The sequence below is a fragment of the Excalfactoria chinensis genome, chromosome 20 (assembly GCF_039878825.1).
Source record: "Excalfactoria chinensis isolate bCotChi1 chromosome 20, bCotChi1.hap2, whole genome shotgun sequence".
Lineage (NCBI taxonomy): Eukaryota > Metazoa > Chordata > Aves > Galliformes > Phasianidae > Excalfactoria > Excalfactoria chinensis.
The window spans coordinates 617899-635725 of NC_092844.1; the positions used below are offsets into that span (position 1 = coordinate 617899).

The following is a 17827-nucleotide window of genomic DNA, read 5'->3' on the forward strand; positions in this document are numbered from 1 at the left end:
TGTGCTCTATCTCTAAATGCCTTTGGGCGTTTCTGGCTGCCCAGTAGAGCAGCGGCTTCCACCTGTAAGAGCCGCTCTTTGAACCACGGAGCTGCTGGGCTGCAGTCAGTCGCTGCTGGGCCGCGAGGTTTTCCCTTGCTTTGGATTTTAAGCTGAGCTTGAAATCGGGAGAGATCCATCTCAGCAATGGGGGGGGTGTTGGTTTGTGGTCCTGGCTGCTTTCAAAGTGGTTTGTGAGTGAAGCAGGGTCACCGTTCATTTGGAAAGCAATCCTCTACGCGTGGACTTCAACACCCAGCAGAGAGAGCACCCCCGTTATTGTTCAGACTGCTCCACTCAGTGATGGAGCAGCACACAAAGAACTGCTGCAGGCCAATTGCACGCAGCACAGGGGCAGTGTCACACTGCTGCAGTGTCACACTGCTGCACCGCCCGGCCCAGCAGCCACGTGGAGTCAGTGTTGCTCTGCTGATGAGGCTTCCCCCTGAATTCCTTCATACAGTGACGGGGCAATGAGCAGAGCTGCTTTGCTGCTCCCACAGAGGCAGCGGCCATTGCTGGTACAGCTGCAGGGTACAACAGGAGCTTAGCACTATTCACTGCAAGGGAGTTGGAAAAGATGACCTCAAAGTGCCCCTTTCAACTCAAACAATTCCATTCCTCAAGGCTTCAGCATCCTATCTTACTGCATGACATTGCTGAGCTGTCCCACGTAGGTGATGGTGCTTTAATGAGGTGGGACCGCCCTTGGCTGGGCTGTGTGCAGGAGGTGCTGCTGCCCATCACACACGGGAGTTCATGGTGTACATCTTGCTGGTGACAACGTGGCGCCGAGGTCCTTGGGGATGGCTGGGAGCTGGTGGGAGAGACAGGGCTGCATTCAGAGCTGTGTGTCACTGCTGCCATGGGTATGGGGACACACAGGGAGAAACGAACCTGGACAGCCAGCATGGGTGCTAACACCACCAGGAACTCAAGATGCCCAGGGTGGGGGTGGAGCATTTCTTCACTCCCCCCTGTGCCCCCACAGAACCTATGGGGCTTTGCTTGGCATGAGGCAGCCGCCCTCCCCTCCCCCAGCCAGGCTGCAAATGCCAACTGCCCTTCATTTGGCTGCAGCCTGCAAGAAGCATCTGCACCCTCTGAGTTGTCCACCCAGGTATATCCCTGCAGGACTTGATGTGGGACAACACAGACTGACCTGTGTGGGCACAGAGGCAGCAGGTGAGCAGGACGGATGCCACGAAGCAGCCCGTTGAGCCGGCCATCCCCAACCAGCAGGACCACCCAAAGTCATAGTGAACCCCCAGGAAGAGATTGTGGGACACCAGCATGGCCCTCTCCACGTAGACATCCACTGCGTACCACACGGAGCCCACGAGACCCAGGATACCTAGGAGGAATGGGGCCAGTTAAGAGCGAGCCATAGAGCCTCCTACCTCCCAGAACCCCTCCAAGGAGCTGCCTCTGGCTCCCTGTGTTCCAGCTGTCCCTGGCCACGCACTCCCGATGCCGAGGGTGACCCCAGCCCCGTAGCACATCTTCAGTTTGACACGAGGATCTTCCTTGAGGAACTTGATGCAGTCGAGCCCAAGGAGCAAAGTAGCCAAAGCCAGGCCCACCAGGAGGTCTGCTGTGATCAGCAGCGTTCGTGCCACCACGATCTTCACTGGTGAGAAACAAAAAAGCAGAAAGGGGAACTGAGGAGCGGTCAGAGGAAGTTGTGTCCCCACTCCAAACTGCTGCCTGTGTCCCTCCTGGACTTACCCAGCTCATTGCTAAATAGGGTTGGATGGAGCCCTGGGCAACCTGGTCTGGTGGCCGGCAACCCAGCCCACGGGCAGGGAGTTGGAGCTCAGTGACCTGCAAAGGTCCCCTCCAACTGAAGCCATTCTACCACTGCTGGGCATCTCCATAGGATATGGTGACACCAGGACACCAAGGTCCACCACCCTATGTGCTGCTCATTGTGTGCTCACCAGGCTCATCAGAAACCTTGCAATGGGACTCAATAAGCCCATTATCAAGAAACCACACAGCTTAAGGTGCACCATTCAGGATCTGGGACCATCTTGGCTCACCCTGTGTGTTGGCTTAGTTAGAAGATGTTGTTGTCTAAACCTGCTCACGTTGCCATCTATGTGTGGTGTGACTTCTCCCTGAAAGGCCCCAAATCCCCACTTGGTTCTCGCTAAAAAACCCTTATTCCACATCCAAATCTTTGTCTGCAGAATCCCACACTGTCACTCTCTATATATATCTATGTAGGACAAGGTCCTGAGTTTCTCATCAATGTCAACCCATCACAAGGATCTCCTTGAGGGAAAACTCTTAGCTGTGGACTCAAAGATGCCTTGTTGGGTGTTCACAAGAGGTGAAAGGGACTTGGTGCAATAGGCAAACACTGCTAGGAATGGGTTGCTTGATATTGTAGAGTAATGCTCCCGCTCCAGACCATGCTGGCTTACCTGGATGGTCTGCCAGAATGGAGTCATACTGGTCGCATGTCCTCACTCCATCCTGCATGTTGGTGACACATTCCCTCCAAAGGCCCCGGCATTTGTGGCTCACCTGGAAGCAGGAGGATGTTCAAAGAGCACTTAAAAGCACCTCTAGTGTGACAGGGATCATAGAATTGTTTGAGTTGGAAAGGGCCCTAAAAGACCATCTGGTCCAACTCCTCTGCATTAAACAAGGACAGCTACAACCCGCCCAGCAGAGCAGACCTTTAGGCCCTCACCTGGCTCTCAGCCACACGCACACAGTTGCTTTACTCACCTCCAAGCTGTCATCAGCGTTCACCATCCAGCAGTCGGTGCATGTGGCAAGAAGGAGGAATAGAGCTGAGAGGAGACCGAGACCGAATGCTGTCATCTGCAGGGCTGCACTCATGAGGACACCTGCAAGGGAACACAGAGATGCCTCCCAGCTCTGCTCTGGCCACCTCCCAGGTACCTTGTCCACTGTCTGGGCCAGGACATCCTCTGGATCCTTAAGAGCAGCTCAGATGGCCTCCAGCTGTGCCAGAGGAGGGGCTAGATGGAATATCAGGAAGGATTTCTTTATAGGGAGTGTGGTCAGAGCACTGGAACTGGCTGCCCAGGGGAGAGCTGGAGTCCCCAACCCTGGAGGCAATTCAGACACATGTGGACACGGCACTAAGGGACAGGGTTTAGTGACAGAACCTGGTAGGTGAAGGTGATTGCACTTGTTGATCTTGAAGGCATTTTCCAGCCTAGATGACTCTATAAACCTCAGTACTGCCCCCCTCTGGGAATCAAGAGCTGCTTGGAAACCATTGTCAAAGAGCCGCAGTAGCCAGACACCATTATCCGAGCACGAATCTCCTGATATCCTGAGGTTTAATGCCTTCATCATTCAGTGAAAGGATTACCCACCTTTCCTGGTCATACCTTCTGAGCAGCTCCCCACAGCCTTTCTCCCTTCCCCAGCACTCCGTCTGTTTTGCAGGCTTTGAAGAAAATCTGTTCAGCCATTTGAGTTAAAGCAGAAAAACAACCCCCCCACCCCCCAAAAATTCCTCCTCTAGAGGAAAAGCTCAGTCGTCATTTGCGCTTGGGTAACTCCAAAACAGCTTAGTTTTACTGCTGGAGCCTTGGCTGGTGCAGCAGGTGGTGGTGCTGCTATAGCTTTGTTGTGCTCTGAGGTGTTTTATGGGGAATTAATGATGTTTGGGGCAAAGGGGAGCTGCGTGGGGAGAGCTTGTGGGATGCATCTGCCTTCCTCCAGAACTTAGAGAATCATGGAGGGGTAGAAAAAAAAGCTCTAAGATCACCCAGTCCAACCACCCACCTACCACCAACACTGCACACAGAGCTGTGTGCAATAGGAGAAGCCTTACCTTCATAACAGCATCCAGGCTCATCCTCACTGGGGTACAGCCATCTGAAGTCCCACAGTGGGATTCAATCCCACCTGGATGGGATGTGGAGGTGCCCAATGGAAATGCAATGCCCACAGAGCAGTGTGAGCCTACATCTGGGCTGGGCTATTTAATGCTTCTCCAGGGCATGTCAGAGTGCTTTGTGTGCTAAAGCACGACACACGGGGTGGGGGCTTGTGGTCAAATGGTAATTGGCTGGAAACAGAGATTGGCCTCCAAAAAAACATCACATCTTGACACCTGTGGGAACCAGCTGGGGCTGCGGAGAAACACTCCCCAGGTGGGGAACTCTGTGTCCTGGGCAAATGTCCCCCGTTCTTTAATCACACCTTTTAATTAGCGCTCATGGGTGAGTGGCCTGAGGTGTGTTGGCTCCAACACGCTGGTGCAGCAGAGGCAGACAGATGGAGGTGGCAGGAGGAAGAAGTTCAACGCAGTTTGTTGCAGGGAGGGCGATACAAAACCCTTAGTGTTATCCATTGGGTTCCCAGCTGTGAAGTGGCTCAGCATTTCCAAAGACATCTCATAGGTTTCAAATTGGCAGAGAGGTCAACCCAGAGGCAGCAAAACAAGCCACCTTGATGGGACCCTCATGGATCCCGGGGGTTCTGTTCAAAGAGGGCTGTGATCATCTCTCTGGCTCCCCCAGAATTCAAAGCTTTTAAGGGAGGGATGCAGGAAAAAGGACACAACCTCACAGGGGCACTTAATGCAGCCCGTAAAGCTTGTCCGTTTCCTGGCTGTGTGGGGGCTCCCAGGCCATTATGCACAGTCACTCCTCTCTGGTGGTTTCCAGCTCAGACAACGTGGCTGCTTGGCCAGAGGCATTTTGTGGGCTTACTGCTGACCCTCGAAAGCAGCACCTCAGCTGCCTCGTGCTGCCCACATACTTTTAGCTTTGTTCCTTACTACCCAGAAAAACTGCTTTCTTGCAAAGCGTTTTGTTACAGCATCCTCTGAGCACCTCCAGCATAAGCAGTGCCCCATGGCTGTCAGCCATAAGCAGGGGCTCACATCTCATGGCTCAATGGGAAACAACACTCCATGTATGTATTTAAGAGAGGTACTTTTCTTCTTATTATTATTTTCACCTCTATATAATCCTCTGCAGTATTGAACCACAGGGGTTTTGGCAGAGTGTTGCACAACCCTTCAGAGCAAATTCTTGAGATTCAGCCCTGCAGAGGCACCCAGGTCCTTGACATGAGTAATTGCTGTGCCCTTATTCCAGATTATCCTGTTTCCCGTGGCATTTTGGCTCATGGCAAGACTTTTCTTGAGCCTACCTGTGTGTGTACTGGTGAAATCTTCCAGCAGGGTTTGTATACCTTCATTTTCTATTTACAGTACTTAGATATCCACAAAATGGCTGAAATTCTGGTCTATTCTCCACATGTGTGCATTGATGATATATAAAAGAGTTCTGTTTATATTTTCTTCCCATCTAATCTGTGGATTTACCCTATATGAAACGAGCCCACCTGTTTGAGTCTCAGTTGAAATGTTTTGGGGCATTGAAAAGATGCAGGTGGAGGGATAAATAGATCAGTCTTTCAATAATTAAGAACATTTCCTTGGTCACTGAAGATGAGTTGAAGATTAGATCTGCATCATATTGGTTGTGAAAGATACAAAGAGGGAGGGAGTGGGGACAGAAAGCCACTGAAGTGCTCTTCTTAGTGATTTGGATAGCAGTGGATCCCACGCATCGCATGCAAGGCTGTGGGCCATCCCAAGCCTGGCAGCCTGTTCCCATATTTAATTCCACTCTGCCATGGGCAAAACACACAAGGGATTGTCTGGAGGACAGTGGGGGCCTTTGTGCACCCAAACATGTAATTGCTTCTGCAGCTCAGCTATTCTTCCCCCTCTCTTATGTTCTTCCAGCCTGGGTGGCTGATCCCAGAGAGCCATGGGACTGAGCCTGTGGCAGTGTCACAGGAGCTCCCAAGATCAGTGTTTTGGGGGAGAATAGGACATATCTGTGAACTAAGGGCTGCAGGAAGATGGGGGAGCTGGGCAAAACCCCTGGGCCTCCAGCAGTGCCAAGGAAAAAGCAGAAATCAACTCAATTAGCACAGCAAGGAGCAGCCCAGCCCCGAGTTCTTGGAAAAGAGATTAAACCCTGCAGGTCTCCTTCAGGAGCAGTGGGGTGTCTGCAATGAGTGCTTTGTTATAGGGCTGAGCTGAGGAATGGGAGGTGATGGGGCCTGGCTGGGAGGGCCCACATGAGGCCGCAGCCCTGGGACAGACCCACACTAGGCCGCAGTTTGGGAAGGGCCTTGCTGAGGGCCCAGGCCATGGCTACAAAGGTGCAGGGCCAGGCCAGTCATGGGATTCAGGTGCTTTAGGCTTAAATTAAGTAATGTTTTAAGCCACAGTTCGAGCAATAGCACCTGCTTGGGCACACCTGCAAAGTTCTGCTTCACACTGTCTCAAGGCCCGGTGGGTCACTGTAAGGAGCCACGCTTATTTCAAGCAGCTCCCCATAGGCTGAGAAGACATGGCTCTCTCTTAGGAGCCAACAGCAGGCAGACACCTTCAGCCAAAACCCTCTGCCAAAACCACCAACCCTATCTCCCTCCCCAGACCCACTGCCCAGCCTAGGGATAAGGCCTCAGCCTCATGGCACTGACATGGAAGAGATGGGAAGAGGCCCAGGTTGGGATGGAGGGCAAAGAGATGATTTCAGAAGGACACCCATAATCAGAAATGTTTTAATGGAGTCACAATTTTTAGTACAAACTATTTGAAACAAACAAACAAACACAAAAAGTAGGAATCCCAAACAGTGCTGCTCCCACAGCGTACATTGCACAGAAAAGTTAATGCAGGTTTACATTAATAGAATACAAACATTCTTCTACACAACGCTGCGCTCTTTATATAAAAACACACTTCAGATACATATATTTTTAAGCACGATTTTCCTTCCCAATCCTCACTGCAGTAGCTTTGGGGTGTGTTTTGAGGGGAAACCAAGCACCAATCTCCCTGACGGTGCAGACACTACAAGCACTGCTCTCCCCTGATGGCTGACGATATTTTTACATGGGGTCTGCAATGCAAAAGAGAGAGAGGGCTGTTAGTCCTTCCTGCCTTACAGAAGCCAAACCCCAGTGCAGGGACTGTTCTGCTTCCCTCCTGCAAGGGGAGGTGCTGCCCCAACCTTTGCTTTTGGGACAACTGGTCATATTTAGCAAGGAAGAAGAGCAGCACGTGAGCATAAAGCAGACCAAGGGAACAAAAGAAGCAGGAAGCAATCAGCTATGTAGGTAATGGGGACTTATAAAGTAATAATTAAAACAAAATAAAAGGCAAAACCACAAGGCCAGGCTCTTCGGATCATTCCCACTGTTTGGTATCCTGCGGTTTAGCTGGCACACCGCATACAGCAGACAGACAGATGGCAGCACGAGGCCTTCGGAGGATCTACAGGAGGAACTGAAGCGCTGGTGTGTTAGTAACAGCCACGGCGTGGACACAGATGTGGTGTCCATTAACACTGCTGAGCCTAAAAGACTTCACCGGTCCTACTGGGGAAAGGGCAATGGAAACAGTGGGGAGACATCAAAATTCACAGGTTTGTCCATCTTGGAGTTAACTGAAACAGCTGCACTGGGCACCAAAGTAAAAACAAACCATTGCTTGTGCTCACAGCCCCCACTTTGCCTACTTTAACCTGGCCAACACCAGTTTGTTCTCCTGCTTAACAAGGCCACGTATTTGTGCCTGGTGAGAAATATGCCCGGGTCAGATTTTAGCTGACAGAGCTCAGCTGGAGCACCAGCAACCATCAGACTGCCGTGCTTTCATTCCTCGTGTGCTCACATCAAGAACGATTAATACAAATATCGCTTTGGGGCAGCAGCCACGCGGAGCACACCTGCACCCTGAAAGCAGGAATGTTTCCTAAGCCACCAAAACTGGGGCATGGGGACACTGAGCCCATTCAGCACAGCTCAGCAGCATCCCATTCCCTGGAAGACATGGTGGCGAGGCCGCAGGAGATGTAGGGGCACAAGGGGACAGCTGCACATGGTGGGCTGTTCCAGCACAAAGCGCCTCTGTGCAGCCCACCCCCAGCACCCAATGCTAGGCACTGGGGCACGGCCCAGCCACCCACAGCCCCAGCAGCGCGGGGCTGGAGGCGGAGGTGCAGCCCCCACAGCACGGCGGTGCTGCATACAGGCAATTCTGACCAATTCAGCCCGTTTTAGAGGCTTGTGCTGCAACCTGGAAAAGAGCCTGAGGAGCGGATACATCCCCAGCAGAAGAAAAGTCTCTGGTGGTGCCCGTGAGCTGTGCCCTGTGGGAACATGGGGCAGCGCCTGCTTTTGGGAGGGGAGGATGTGGGAGGGCAGGGCTGGGGTCAGACGTACTCCCGGGCTGTGGAAGGCTGCGACTGTCGGTAGTACTGCTGTCCTTGGCGCTCCTTGGCAGGGCAGGAGCAGCACAGCAGGGAGCCCCCCAGCACGGTGAGGCTGGCAGCCCCCCAGCCGACAAACAGCGCTGAGCCAAACTCGTACCTGCAATAAGAGAAGGGTGGGCATAGCATCAGGGGGGTGCGAAAAGCAAAGAGGAGTGGGGCTGCACGTCATCACTGCCTACCACAGTACAGTGCCCAAACCAGCACAGGGCAGCCCCATGGGATGCAGAGGAGCTCAGGGACGTGGTGACCCAAGTGGGCTCCTACCTGGCATTGATTGGAGTGTTGGCACTGAAGAACTCATAGGTGACCTGTGTGGCGTACAAGGAGACGGCCGCTAACGTGCACAGACCTGGGTGTCAAACGCTGAGCATCAGCAATGCCCAACTCACTGCCAAACAGCCCCACTTCCCTCCTGTTAAAGGCTGTTTGAGCTCTTCTGCATCAAAGAGGCGCTGCTGCCCAGTGGCTTACCGCAGAGGATGAAGAGGACACCTCCAGCAACAGCGATGCGGCTCTTGGTGACGGGATCCTCTTCACCGACTTTGGTGCATTTCATGCCCACGACGCTCACGATGATGCCGAAGAAACCCAGGAGGAGAGAAATAACCATGAGAGCCCGGGAGGTCTGGATGTGAACTGCGGGGGGAGAAATGCACTGCTTGCAGCACTGCAAGGCAAAGTCACTTCCCACTGGGATGGACCTGTCCTTAACACCCTCTCCTTTACCTTATCCTTAACCCTGTCCTCACTGTGTAGGGTCACTGTGCCTGGGGCACTGTGCCAGGAGCCCTTGCCTCACTCTCATCACCAGGGTCCCCAGCCTTCCTCCCCATCATGCTCTTTTTCCTCCCTCCATGCTTTTCTCACTGCAATTCCAGCAGCAGCACCATCCCCAAATGCTGTGCACAGCCCTACGGTCGGGATGTGCTCACATGGCATTTGCTGTTGGGATCAAACCCATATGGACTGGGGGGCAAAGACACACAAAGGGGCTGAAGCCCATGGGAGCAAGCTGGGCTCAGACCTACAGCGGGGCTCTGACCCACATCAGAACTCAAACTGGGTGCAAAGCAGGACTGGAACACAAAGAGAAGAGCAAGGGGCTCTGACCCACAGCTGGATGCAGACCCACGGAGGAGCAAGGAGAGCCCTGACATGAACTGGGCTTAGATGTTCAGGGGGAAGGTGAGCAATTCCCACAAAGCTGGGAAGGGGAGCTCAAACCTAGAGGACAGCATAGGGCCGGGACCCACGGGATGGCTCAGATCACCGGGAAGGGCACTAAGGGGGGTCGGACCCGGTCTGGGAAGTGGGCACGCAGGAGGGGTTGGCTCAAAGCCACGGGGGTTGGCTCAGCCCCTTGGAAAGGGCTCAGCGCCGAGGGAAGGGAGATGCCCGCCGCGCCCGGTACGCACCGTCGAGGGAGAGCAGCGAGTCGTGGAGGCGGCACTGCACCTGCCCGGTGCTCTGCGCGGCGCAGCTCATCCACAGCCCTTCGTGCAGCCCCACCGCCGTGATGATGGCGTCTCCGGCGTACGAGCTCTGTCTCCACTGGGGCAGAGCCGCGGCCGCCAAAGCCGCCACCCACCCGCCCAGCGCCGCCAGGTACCCCGCCAGCTCCCGTGCTCCGCCGCCCATCGCCGCCGCGCTGCGCCCGGCCCGGCCCGGCTGTGCCCGGGGGTGTGACCGCCCCGTCCCGCCCCGAGCTCCATCAGCCCCTCCTCTGGGCTGGGGGGGCCCTGGGGAGGAGGTCGGTGGGAGGTTGGGGTTAAGGAGCGGAGCGGGGTGCTGGGTGTCCCCCGCAAAAAGAGGGAATTCGGGGTGGGGACTTGGGGAGGTGGGGGTTGTGAGAGATGGGGACCCCCAGGGAGGGCGAGAGGCAGTGGGGAAGGTTTTGGGGTGGGGGAGGTGAACCCCTGTGAGGCCATCGGAGCAGGGACCCCTGGGGCTGCTGCAGGGGTGAGTGCAGGAGTGTGACACAGTGCTGTGCTGCTGGGATTGGGCACACGGGGCAGTGGGCTTTTGGCTGTGCTAAGAGGAGCTCAGAGCCCTCCGTGGTGAAGAGCTCTTGGTAACATGGAACCATCAGTGGCACGGAGCCTTTGATGGCATGGAGCTCTCAGTGGTATCAAGTGACAGGGAGTTCTTTGGTGGCACAGAGTCCTCCATGGGATGAAGCTGCTGGTGAAATGGAGCCCTTGCTGAAATGGAGCTTTTAGTGGCATGGAGCTCTTGGTGACCTGGAGCTTTTGGTGGTACGGAGCTCTCAGTGCTATGGAATCCTGGGTGGTTTGGAGCTCTTGATGGTATCAAGTTCTTGGTGGCATGGAGGTCTGGTTACATGAATCCCTTGGTGACATGGAACCCTCAGTGGTGTGGACCCCTTGGTGACATGGAGCCGTTGGTGACACAAAACCTTTGGTGGCACAGAGTGTGGCATAGAACTCGGCAGAAGAGAGCTCTTGGTGGCAGAGAGCCCACAGTGACATGGAGCTCTCATTTGTGCAAAGCCCTTGGTGACAAGGAGCCATCAGTGGAGTAGAGCCCTTGGTGTCATGGAGCCATCAGTGGAGTAGAGCCCTTGGTGACATGGAGCCCTTGGTGGCTGCTCAATGGGTGCAGGAAGCTGGTAGCTGCCCCAAGCACTGCCCTCCTGCGTGGCTGGCTGCCCTGGCAATCGTTAACCACCATCTCATTGGCAGTCAGCTCACGCTCAGTGCAGCCAGGGCCCGGCTCCCTGCCCCTGGCTGAGCTGCGTGCTTCGGGGACAGCAGGCAGCTCCTGCACTAGGGTGTGAGCAGGGAACCCATAGGGAGAAACCATCCTCCTGCTGCTGCCATCCCTGTGCTGGGCACTGACCCTGCTGGCCCTTCTGCCTGTTCGTGCAGGGCGTTTTGCAGGCAGTGTTTCAGAGCATGTGCTTGCATTCCCCAGATGGTTATGGTAATGGTGTGGGGACAATTCGCTGCCCTGTTTGGCTGCTGCTCAATGTCCTTCTTGTTCAGGGAGAGGGCAGAGCTCCCGGTCGGGGCGGTGGGTGTCACAGCAGGGTGAGCTGCCCCCACTGCCCCCAGGTCCTTTTTGCCCCAAACATGAAGCTTCTGTGTCCCTCTTGGGGGATGCTGTGGGGCTAATGTAGGGGTCACACTGCCACATCCTGGGTGCAGGAGCCCTAAGGTACCTGCGGACAGAGCCTGGAGGCTGTGCAACTAGAAGGCTTTTGGTCATGGGACAGTGACCTCTGCTCCCTGCTGTGCCCCATCACCAGCACTGCTGGGCAGAAAACCACAGCTCTGTATACGCTGATAGATATGCAATGCCAGTGTTTCCACTCCCAGCAGTGCGGGGCTGCTGCCCTCCCCTGGGCACCAGGATGGCTGCAAGGATGCACCCACAGCTGGGCTTTTGGAAAAGACACCTTTATTCACCAGTCCTCTGCAGAAGGCACTTAAATAGCTGTGGTGGGGAGTGGGCTCAAACAAAGCAGAAAGGCACATTTAGTGTGGCTCCAGCCCTCCCAGCTGCTACCATGGCACCAGGTCCTCAGCTCTAAAAATCATCCCTCCCTTTTCCCCATGTTCCTCACCCTTATCCACTCCCAAAGTCTGGCTGCATATCTTGAGGTTGGTGGCAGCTCCACAGCAGGGCTGGGAGCCACGGAGCTCTCCATGCCACACCATGAAGTAGGGCCCAGCCTGCAGCCCAGGGCTGAGCAGCCAAAGCCACATGGCTGCAGCTATGTCCCAAATGGCACGAAGCTGGTGTTGCTGGCCCTGACAGGGCCGGGACCCTGCATGAGGATTATCACAGTTCATCCTTCCCTGCCGCATGGAAGCCAGCAGTGCTGGTGGCAGCCGTTGGCTCCTGCTCCGTGCTCGTCTCCTGCAGCAAATCCACCTCTTCCGTCCTGAAAAGCATCTTCACCAAATCGTCCGCCTGCACGCGCTCCTGTGGGTCAGAATTAACATCATCCCCTTCCCCTTCCACAAAGGGCAGCCCCCAAAACCCTCCTGCTGCCCATGGAGCGCGGTGAGGTTCTTACCCGCTCGCTGTGCCGTGGGTCCAGGGTGAACCAGAGGGCAATGGCACAGCGTTGGCCTTTGGTCACAGCCTTCACCCCGTGGGGGTTCTCTGAACCAGAGGAGAAGCCCACGGCACGGCCACACTGGGGCTGCACCTCTGCCTGTGAGAAGAGACCCTGCTGCACCATGGGGACACAGGGGGAGCCAGCCCCAAACCCACATTCACCCCTTGCACTGGCACAAAGGACTTTCCCCAGGGATGGAGTAAGGCTTGGCAGCAGGCTGTGCGTGGAGCCCAGCTACTTACAGTCTGCGTCTTGGCATCCAGCTCTGTGAAGTAGAAAGCTCCCCCTTCAAAGTCCCCGTTGAGGTAGAGGATGGCACTAAAGAAAGCAGGGAATAAGCTAACACCCTTCACTCCAGGCAGCTCAGCCACCCAAACCCTGACCCACAAACACAGCAAGGGACCAAGGCAAGAGAGCTGGAGCTGGGCTGCCCTTCTGCCCTGCTTCTCACCTCAGGACTGCTAAGGCTAACAGCCTCAGGAGGGCAGCTCAGCCCCACGGACACCTCGGTACCTGTAATCCCGGAAGGTGTAGGCTGGTGGCTCCTTCACACACACCAGGGCCTCCGCGTTGAGGATGCAGTTGTCCACATGCACCTCATGGCTGTTGTCACTGCGGCCTTCTTGCTTCTCTAGGGTGTAAAAAGAGGTTATGCATCTGTGCTCTGTATGTATGGGAACAGGGTCTGTCCCCAAACACTGTGTGTGTGGATGTTGGGATGAGGTGGGGTTGGCCTCTGCTCCCAGGTAACAGCAACAGGACAAGAGGAGATGGCCTCAAGTTACACCAGGGGAGGTTCAAGCTGCATATTAGGAACAATTCCTTCTCAGAAAGGGTCCTGGGCATTGGGTGAAGGGGCTTTGCATCCCTTTGCAGAGCAGTCCTTCGGGGCCATGCTCACCATCGATGGCTGTGCGACACACCAGGTGTGAGTAGGAGAAATGGAGCGGGACCTCCAGGCGGAAGTAGGACTCCATCATGTGCCGCACCTTCTCCGTCACGTTGTAGTAGAGGTGGGCACTCTGCAGGGGCACCTTGCCCTCCTGGCCCAGCTGCAGGGGACAGACAGCACGTGGGCTCAGCTGCAGCGGGGCAGCAGCCCCAGGTACCCTCAGCCATGCTAACCTTGAGGGCCTTCAGGACGGTGACGCCATAGAAGGTCTCACTGGGGGTGTGAGGCGACGTCTTCCCACGATAGCCATCCCCTGCCGAGGCTGCTGCCTGCAAAGCCCAGCCAACGTTATCCCACCTGATTTCTGAGACACAGGATGCGACCCTTCAGCATCCCTGCATCCCCGTGCTCACGTTGGTGAGTCTCTGCAGCTCCCGGCACTCCTCAGCTGAGAGGACCCCATCCACCACAACACGCTGAGACCCATTCAGGCTTTTGGAGTTCATGGTGACGCTGGCTCCCTCGTACAACAAAGGGCCACCTGCAGCACAGGTTTGGGATCAGGAGGGAATACGGATGGGACTGGGGGCAGCGCTGAGGGACTTCAGGTTGGCACCGGGACCTGGAGCTCCCCGCACCTTCTCGGATGAACTTGCTCATTTCTGCAGACTCCTTTGCCTTCTCCTCCACCAGCGTCTCGATCTCCTTCATCAGGTTGCCGATCTCCTCAGAGATACGTGCTGCTGTCTCCCGCTCCACCCTGGGCACACAGTGGCCATCAGCTCCACTGCCCCACTGTCCCCAAGTCGGGAAGAAGGCATGCCAAGGCAAGGACAGGACAAGTTGTGTCTTAGGGCTGCTGACAAAGCCCAAGGCGTGAAGGCGTCATCTCAGCTCAGTCCTCACCCCCTACCCCGAGCAGCTTGGGGTGATCCAAGGACCAAGCTCTGCCCTCCAGCAGCCTCTCCCAGCCCCAGCATCAAATAATTCCCTCTGTGATTGCTGTCTTGAGCCCAAGGAAAGCAGAGAGGTGCCCCCGTTGGCTGCCCCCCCAATGGCAGCTGGCCAAACACTCACTTTTGTTTCTCTCGCAGCCTCTTTGGTATCACCTCTTCAGGTGTCCACGTGTCCTGCAGCCACAAGGACAGCATCAGTAGCTGGATGAGGACCTGCCTCTGATACCACATCCCTTCTCCTGCAGACATGTCCCTCCAGCTGCCACCAGTCTTAGTGCGGTGCCACTCACCGGGTCCACAAATGGGATCCCAAACACATCATAGCTGAAGAACAGCAGCTCCTTCTCCATGAGGCTTCGCTGGCGGTACGCCTGGATCTCCTGGGTGAGGGGCAGAGGGGTCAGGGCAGCTCTCCCACCTGCTGTCTGCACTGCAACCCAACCCAGATCAGCCCACAAAACCTGTGCTAGGGCTCAGAGCCCTGAAAGGACAGAATCCATCCTATGCTGGCTTGTCCCAATGGTCACCCACCTTTCGGGGCTCAATGGGCCTGGCCAGGTCTTCTCCCAGGACGGCAGTGTAATAGGCCAAATTCTGGTTCATCACCTCATCGTTTGGGAAGAAAAGCAAGTATGTTTTGGCACATTCAATAGCTTTTTCATAATTCCCATCTGGAAAGAGAAACAGAACCATTAGAGCACGTCTTCTCTCTGCCTCACTGGTGCCCAGCTCTGGCACAGGCACAGTCCACTGCTGGGGAGGATGATGGGAGTTTGATAGGGGACAAAGTAAATGGGGATGCAGGGGAGAAACAACAGAGAAAGCTCAAATCTGCCAAGGGCCTCCCTTTAAGCAGATACTCTGAAGCAAAGATAACTGCTGACACAAAGGGAAATAAACAGCGTGAGGTGCTCCCCCACCTCAGCAGCAATCAGTGCCACTGGTTGAGGAGCTTTCATGCTTGGAAAATATATCTTAGAGCCTATTTCCAGACAGTAACACCCAACCATTTCCATGCTAACCTGCAATTTCCAGCCACTATAACACTCTGACCTACTTTCATCTACAGTATTTCATCCTTTCAATCTCCTTGGAGTTCAGCTTTGGCTGTTTGTTTGTTTTTTAATCCCCCTGGGGGAATTTGCAAAGAAATAGTTCCATTTTTTTTCTAACAAGGAGAACAAAACAAGATAATATTCATTTGCCTGGGTTATAACAAGATCTCCTGGAGGGGCGGAGTGCCTCTTTTGTTTGGATGTGAGGCAGAAAGCTGGCAGGAGAATAAAATGCCTCTCCAGGCTGTAGTGAAACTGCATAGGAATGTGGCATTTGAGCAGCATGGAGGCTCACTGTAACAGAGGGCAGCAAGACAGCTCTCCTAAGTCACACTGCCATCCATGAGCCTTTATGCTCACAGCATGATACTAGTGTTGATGTGAGCAGTGCCAGGAGCCCTGGCCATTGGAGGATGAAGCAATGAGCTGCTTACTGTTGTAGTAGGCAAACTGCAAGTAGTTGAAATGTGAGGGCAGGAAATCCTCCAGGGGCTTCTCCCGGCCAGGTTGCAAGGCGAGCTCTGTGACACAGCCCTGCTTGCAGCTCAGCACCTGCATGTAGTGATCTGATGGAGAAAAAAATCCCATGTCACTGCTTGGGGTCACCAAAGAGCTGGTGCATGAGACATCGTGGGGTCCCTGCTCCAACCACCAGCTTGAAGCACTGGAGACCCCCAGGGATGGTCCCATAAAGGAGGGTGGTGTTCCTCCTGTGAGTCTCAGCCTCCCAGCCCTGTGCCTTGGTGAACCCTTCTCCATGTCCCTCTGGAAATGGGGAGGGGGTCCTGGGAGACCCATAGAGAAATCTATGTGGATCACAGAATGGCTTAGACCTGAGGGGATTTTAATGATCAAACCCCCAGCCATGCGATGGTTGCTCTTCACCAGGTCAGGCTGCCCAGGGTCCCATCCATGGCCTTGGACACCTCCAAGGATGGGGCACCCCCAGCTCCAGGCAGCATGGTCAGGGCTTGGATAAAAGGTGTGCTCAGCCCATAGGGAATTTTGCTCCCACCTGTCATGGCCTGAAACAGGTCTGCATTGTACTCCAGGTAGTTGTAGCCTTCATAGTCATAGGGCCCCTCACAGAGAGCACGGCACTCAGTGTCTGCCACAAAGTATTCCTCCAGTGCCTTCTCCAGGTGCAGGACAGCAGCTGCAGGCTGCTCCTCGCTGTAGAACCGGACACCCAGGCGGAACTCTGTCTGCAGGGAGCCAGGCAGAGCTGTGAGCATGAAGCTGCCCCCTCCCCACACCCAGCCCTGGGCAGGTATTTAATGAGCGCTGCCATATTCCCAGCCAACAAAATGCAGTTTTGGGGTAAAACCCAACATGAGGACGGGGCACCCACCATGTGGGGTCTGGCCTCCAGGTCAGCAAAGTCGGACTCCTTGACTCCTGCCATCATCTGGTAGTACTCCAGGTTCTGCTTCATCTCCACGTGCTCGGGGTTGGCCACGAAGAAGGTGTGGGCTGCAGCCACGGCATTTGCCACCTTATTGATCTGGGGGAGGGCAGGGGCTGGGTGAGGGACCCCAGCTCTAGGGACTCCTCCAGATACAAAGGGCTATCCTGAGCGTGCACGTTTCCCCCCAGCCCCCACACCGGGTCAATGCTGGGTGTAGGGGTCCCAATATGAAGTGTGGGATCCCAGTACCGGGAGTGAGGGTCCAGTGCCGTGTATGGGGGTCCCAGTACTGAGCATGTGCGGGGCTGTGGATGGCTTCCCCCCCCCCCCGGCCCGGGTGCGGCAGGCCCCAGCCAGGTCCCGACGTGGCACTGCGGGGGGAGCAGGGGAGGGATGGGAGGAGGGCCCGGGGCCGCCTCCCCGTCCCCCAGCATCACTCCCATCCCGGCTGCCCGCCCCCTCCCCGCCCGCCCCTCCACTCGCGGGTTCCGCTGCGGTCGGATCGCATCTCCGGACCCCTCCCGGACTCCCCAATCTTACCCCCCTCCCCGCCCCGGGATCTCATCTCCTTCGGGGCCGTACCTTGAAGTAGGCGACCTGGAGGTAGTTGTAGGGGCTCCGCTTGCGGAACTCTCGCTCCAGCTCCTCTCCCAGCCGGTACCGGGAGGGCTGGGTGGGCCCGCAGCCCCGTAGGCAGGCGGCGCGCCGCAGCAGCCCTCGGAAGAACAGCAGATCGCGGAGAGCCGGCTCGAGTCCGTCGGTCGGTACCACCGCGGTGCCGTTGGCGCAGCGCAGGCGGCACCGAACCGATCGAGTTCGGATAGCGGCGCGGGCCCGCAGCGCCCGCTCCATCTGCAGCACCACGGCGGGCCAGTCCCCCCGCGCGTACGCCTCGGCGCCGGCAGCGAAAAGCGCGTCCGGGGGCTCGACGGGCAGCGGGGGCTCGGAATGTTCGGGGTGCTGCGATGGGCCCAGCGGGCCGGGCGGTCCCGCCGCACAGACCAGCAGCGGCAGCAGCGGCAGCAGCAACGCCATAGCACAGCCTGCGCCCGCCCGGCTCCGAGCCAGGACACGCCCCCTACACATGGACACG

The 17827-nt window shown here is 56.0% G+C and overlaps 3 protein-coding genes across 3 annotated transcripts; all 3 read right to left on the reverse strand.

Moving 5' to 3' along the window:
• Positions 1–454: 454 nt before the first annotated feature.
• On the reverse strand, positions 455–4040 carry LOC140261302 (claudin-16-like). The gene is made up of 6 exons (XM_072354593.1): positions 3863–4040; positions 2779–2900; positions 2469–2571; positions 1505–1669; positions 1177–1393; positions 455–566 (listed from the first exon to the last, which is right to left on the reverse strand). The coding sequence occupies exons 2-6, from the start codon at positions 2890–2892 to the stop codon at positions 455–457; spliced, it is 711 nt and encodes a 236-aa protein (XP_072210694.1). The 5' UTR covers positions 2893–2900; positions 3863–4040.
• Positions 4041–6681: 2641 nt separating this feature from the next.
• CLDN19 (claudin 19) lies at positions 6682–9974 on the reverse strand. Its single transcript, XM_072354426.1, has 5 exons — positions 9752–9974; positions 8808–8972; positions 8601–8685; positions 8287–8433; positions 6682–6962 (listed from the first exon to the last, which is right to left on the reverse strand). Exons 1-5 carry the CDS (start codon positions 9972–9974, stop codon positions 6914–6916), a joined length of 669 nt encoding a protein of 222 aa, XP_072210527.1. The 3' UTR covers positions 6682–6913.
• Positions 9975–11743: 1769 nt separating this feature from the next.
• P3H1 (prolyl 3-hydroxylase 1) lies at positions 11744–17806 on the reverse strand. The gene is made up of 15 exons (XM_072354307.1): positions 17317–17806; positions 16678–16830; positions 16342–16531; positions 15761–15892; positions 14803–14942; positions 14562–14651; positions 14393–14445; positions 13954–14075; positions 13729–13856; positions 13549–13644; positions 13325–13475; positions 12937–13054; positions 12666–12741; positions 12379–12519; positions 11744–12284 (listed from the first exon to the last, which is right to left on the reverse strand). The coding sequence occupies exons 1-15, from the start codon at positions 17767–17769 to the stop codon at positions 12141–12143; spliced, it is 2187 nt and encodes a 728-aa protein (XP_072210408.1). The 5' UTR covers positions 17770–17806; the 3' UTR covers positions 11744–12140.
• Positions 17807–17827: the final 21 nt, after the last annotated feature.

Coding starts and splice junctions, on each gene's coding strand:
- LOC140261302 (XM_072354593.1), bottom strand. CDS start 2,892: ATGAGTGCAGCCCTGCAGATGACAGCATTCGGTCTCGGTCTCCTCTCA. Junction 1,670..2,468: donor CATTCTGGCAGACCATCCAG/GTAAGCCAGCAT, acceptor GTTTCTCACCAG/TGAAGATCGTGGTGGCACGA. Junction 567..1,176: donor TCTGTGTTGTCCCACATCAA/GTCCTGCAGGGA, acceptor TGTACCCTGCAG/CTGTACCAGCAATGGCCGCT.
- CLDN19 (XM_072354426.1), bottom strand. CDS start 9,974: ATGGGCGGCGGAGCACGGGAGCTGGCGGGGTACCTGGCGGCGCTGGGC. Junction 8,686..8,807: donor TGTCCTCTTCATCCTCTGCG/GTAAGCCACTGG, acceptor TTTGACACCCAG/GTCTGTGCACGTTAGCGGCC. Junction 6,963..8,286: donor CAGCCTTCCACAGCCCGGGA/GTACGTCTGACC, acceptor TTTGCATTGCAG/ACCCCATGTAAAAATATCGT.
- P3H1 (XM_072354307.1), bottom strand. CDS start 17,769: ATGGCGTTGCTGCTGCCGCTGCTGCCGCTGCTGGTCTGTGCGGCGGGA. Junction 14,446..14,561: donor GGATCCCATTTGTGGACCCG/GTGAGTGGCACC, acceptor TTGTGGCTGCAG/GACACGTGGACACCTGAAGA. Junction 12,520..12,665: donor TGGATGCCAAGACGCAGACT/GTAAGTAGCTGG, acceptor CTCTTCTCACAG/GCAGAGGTGCAGCCCCAGTG.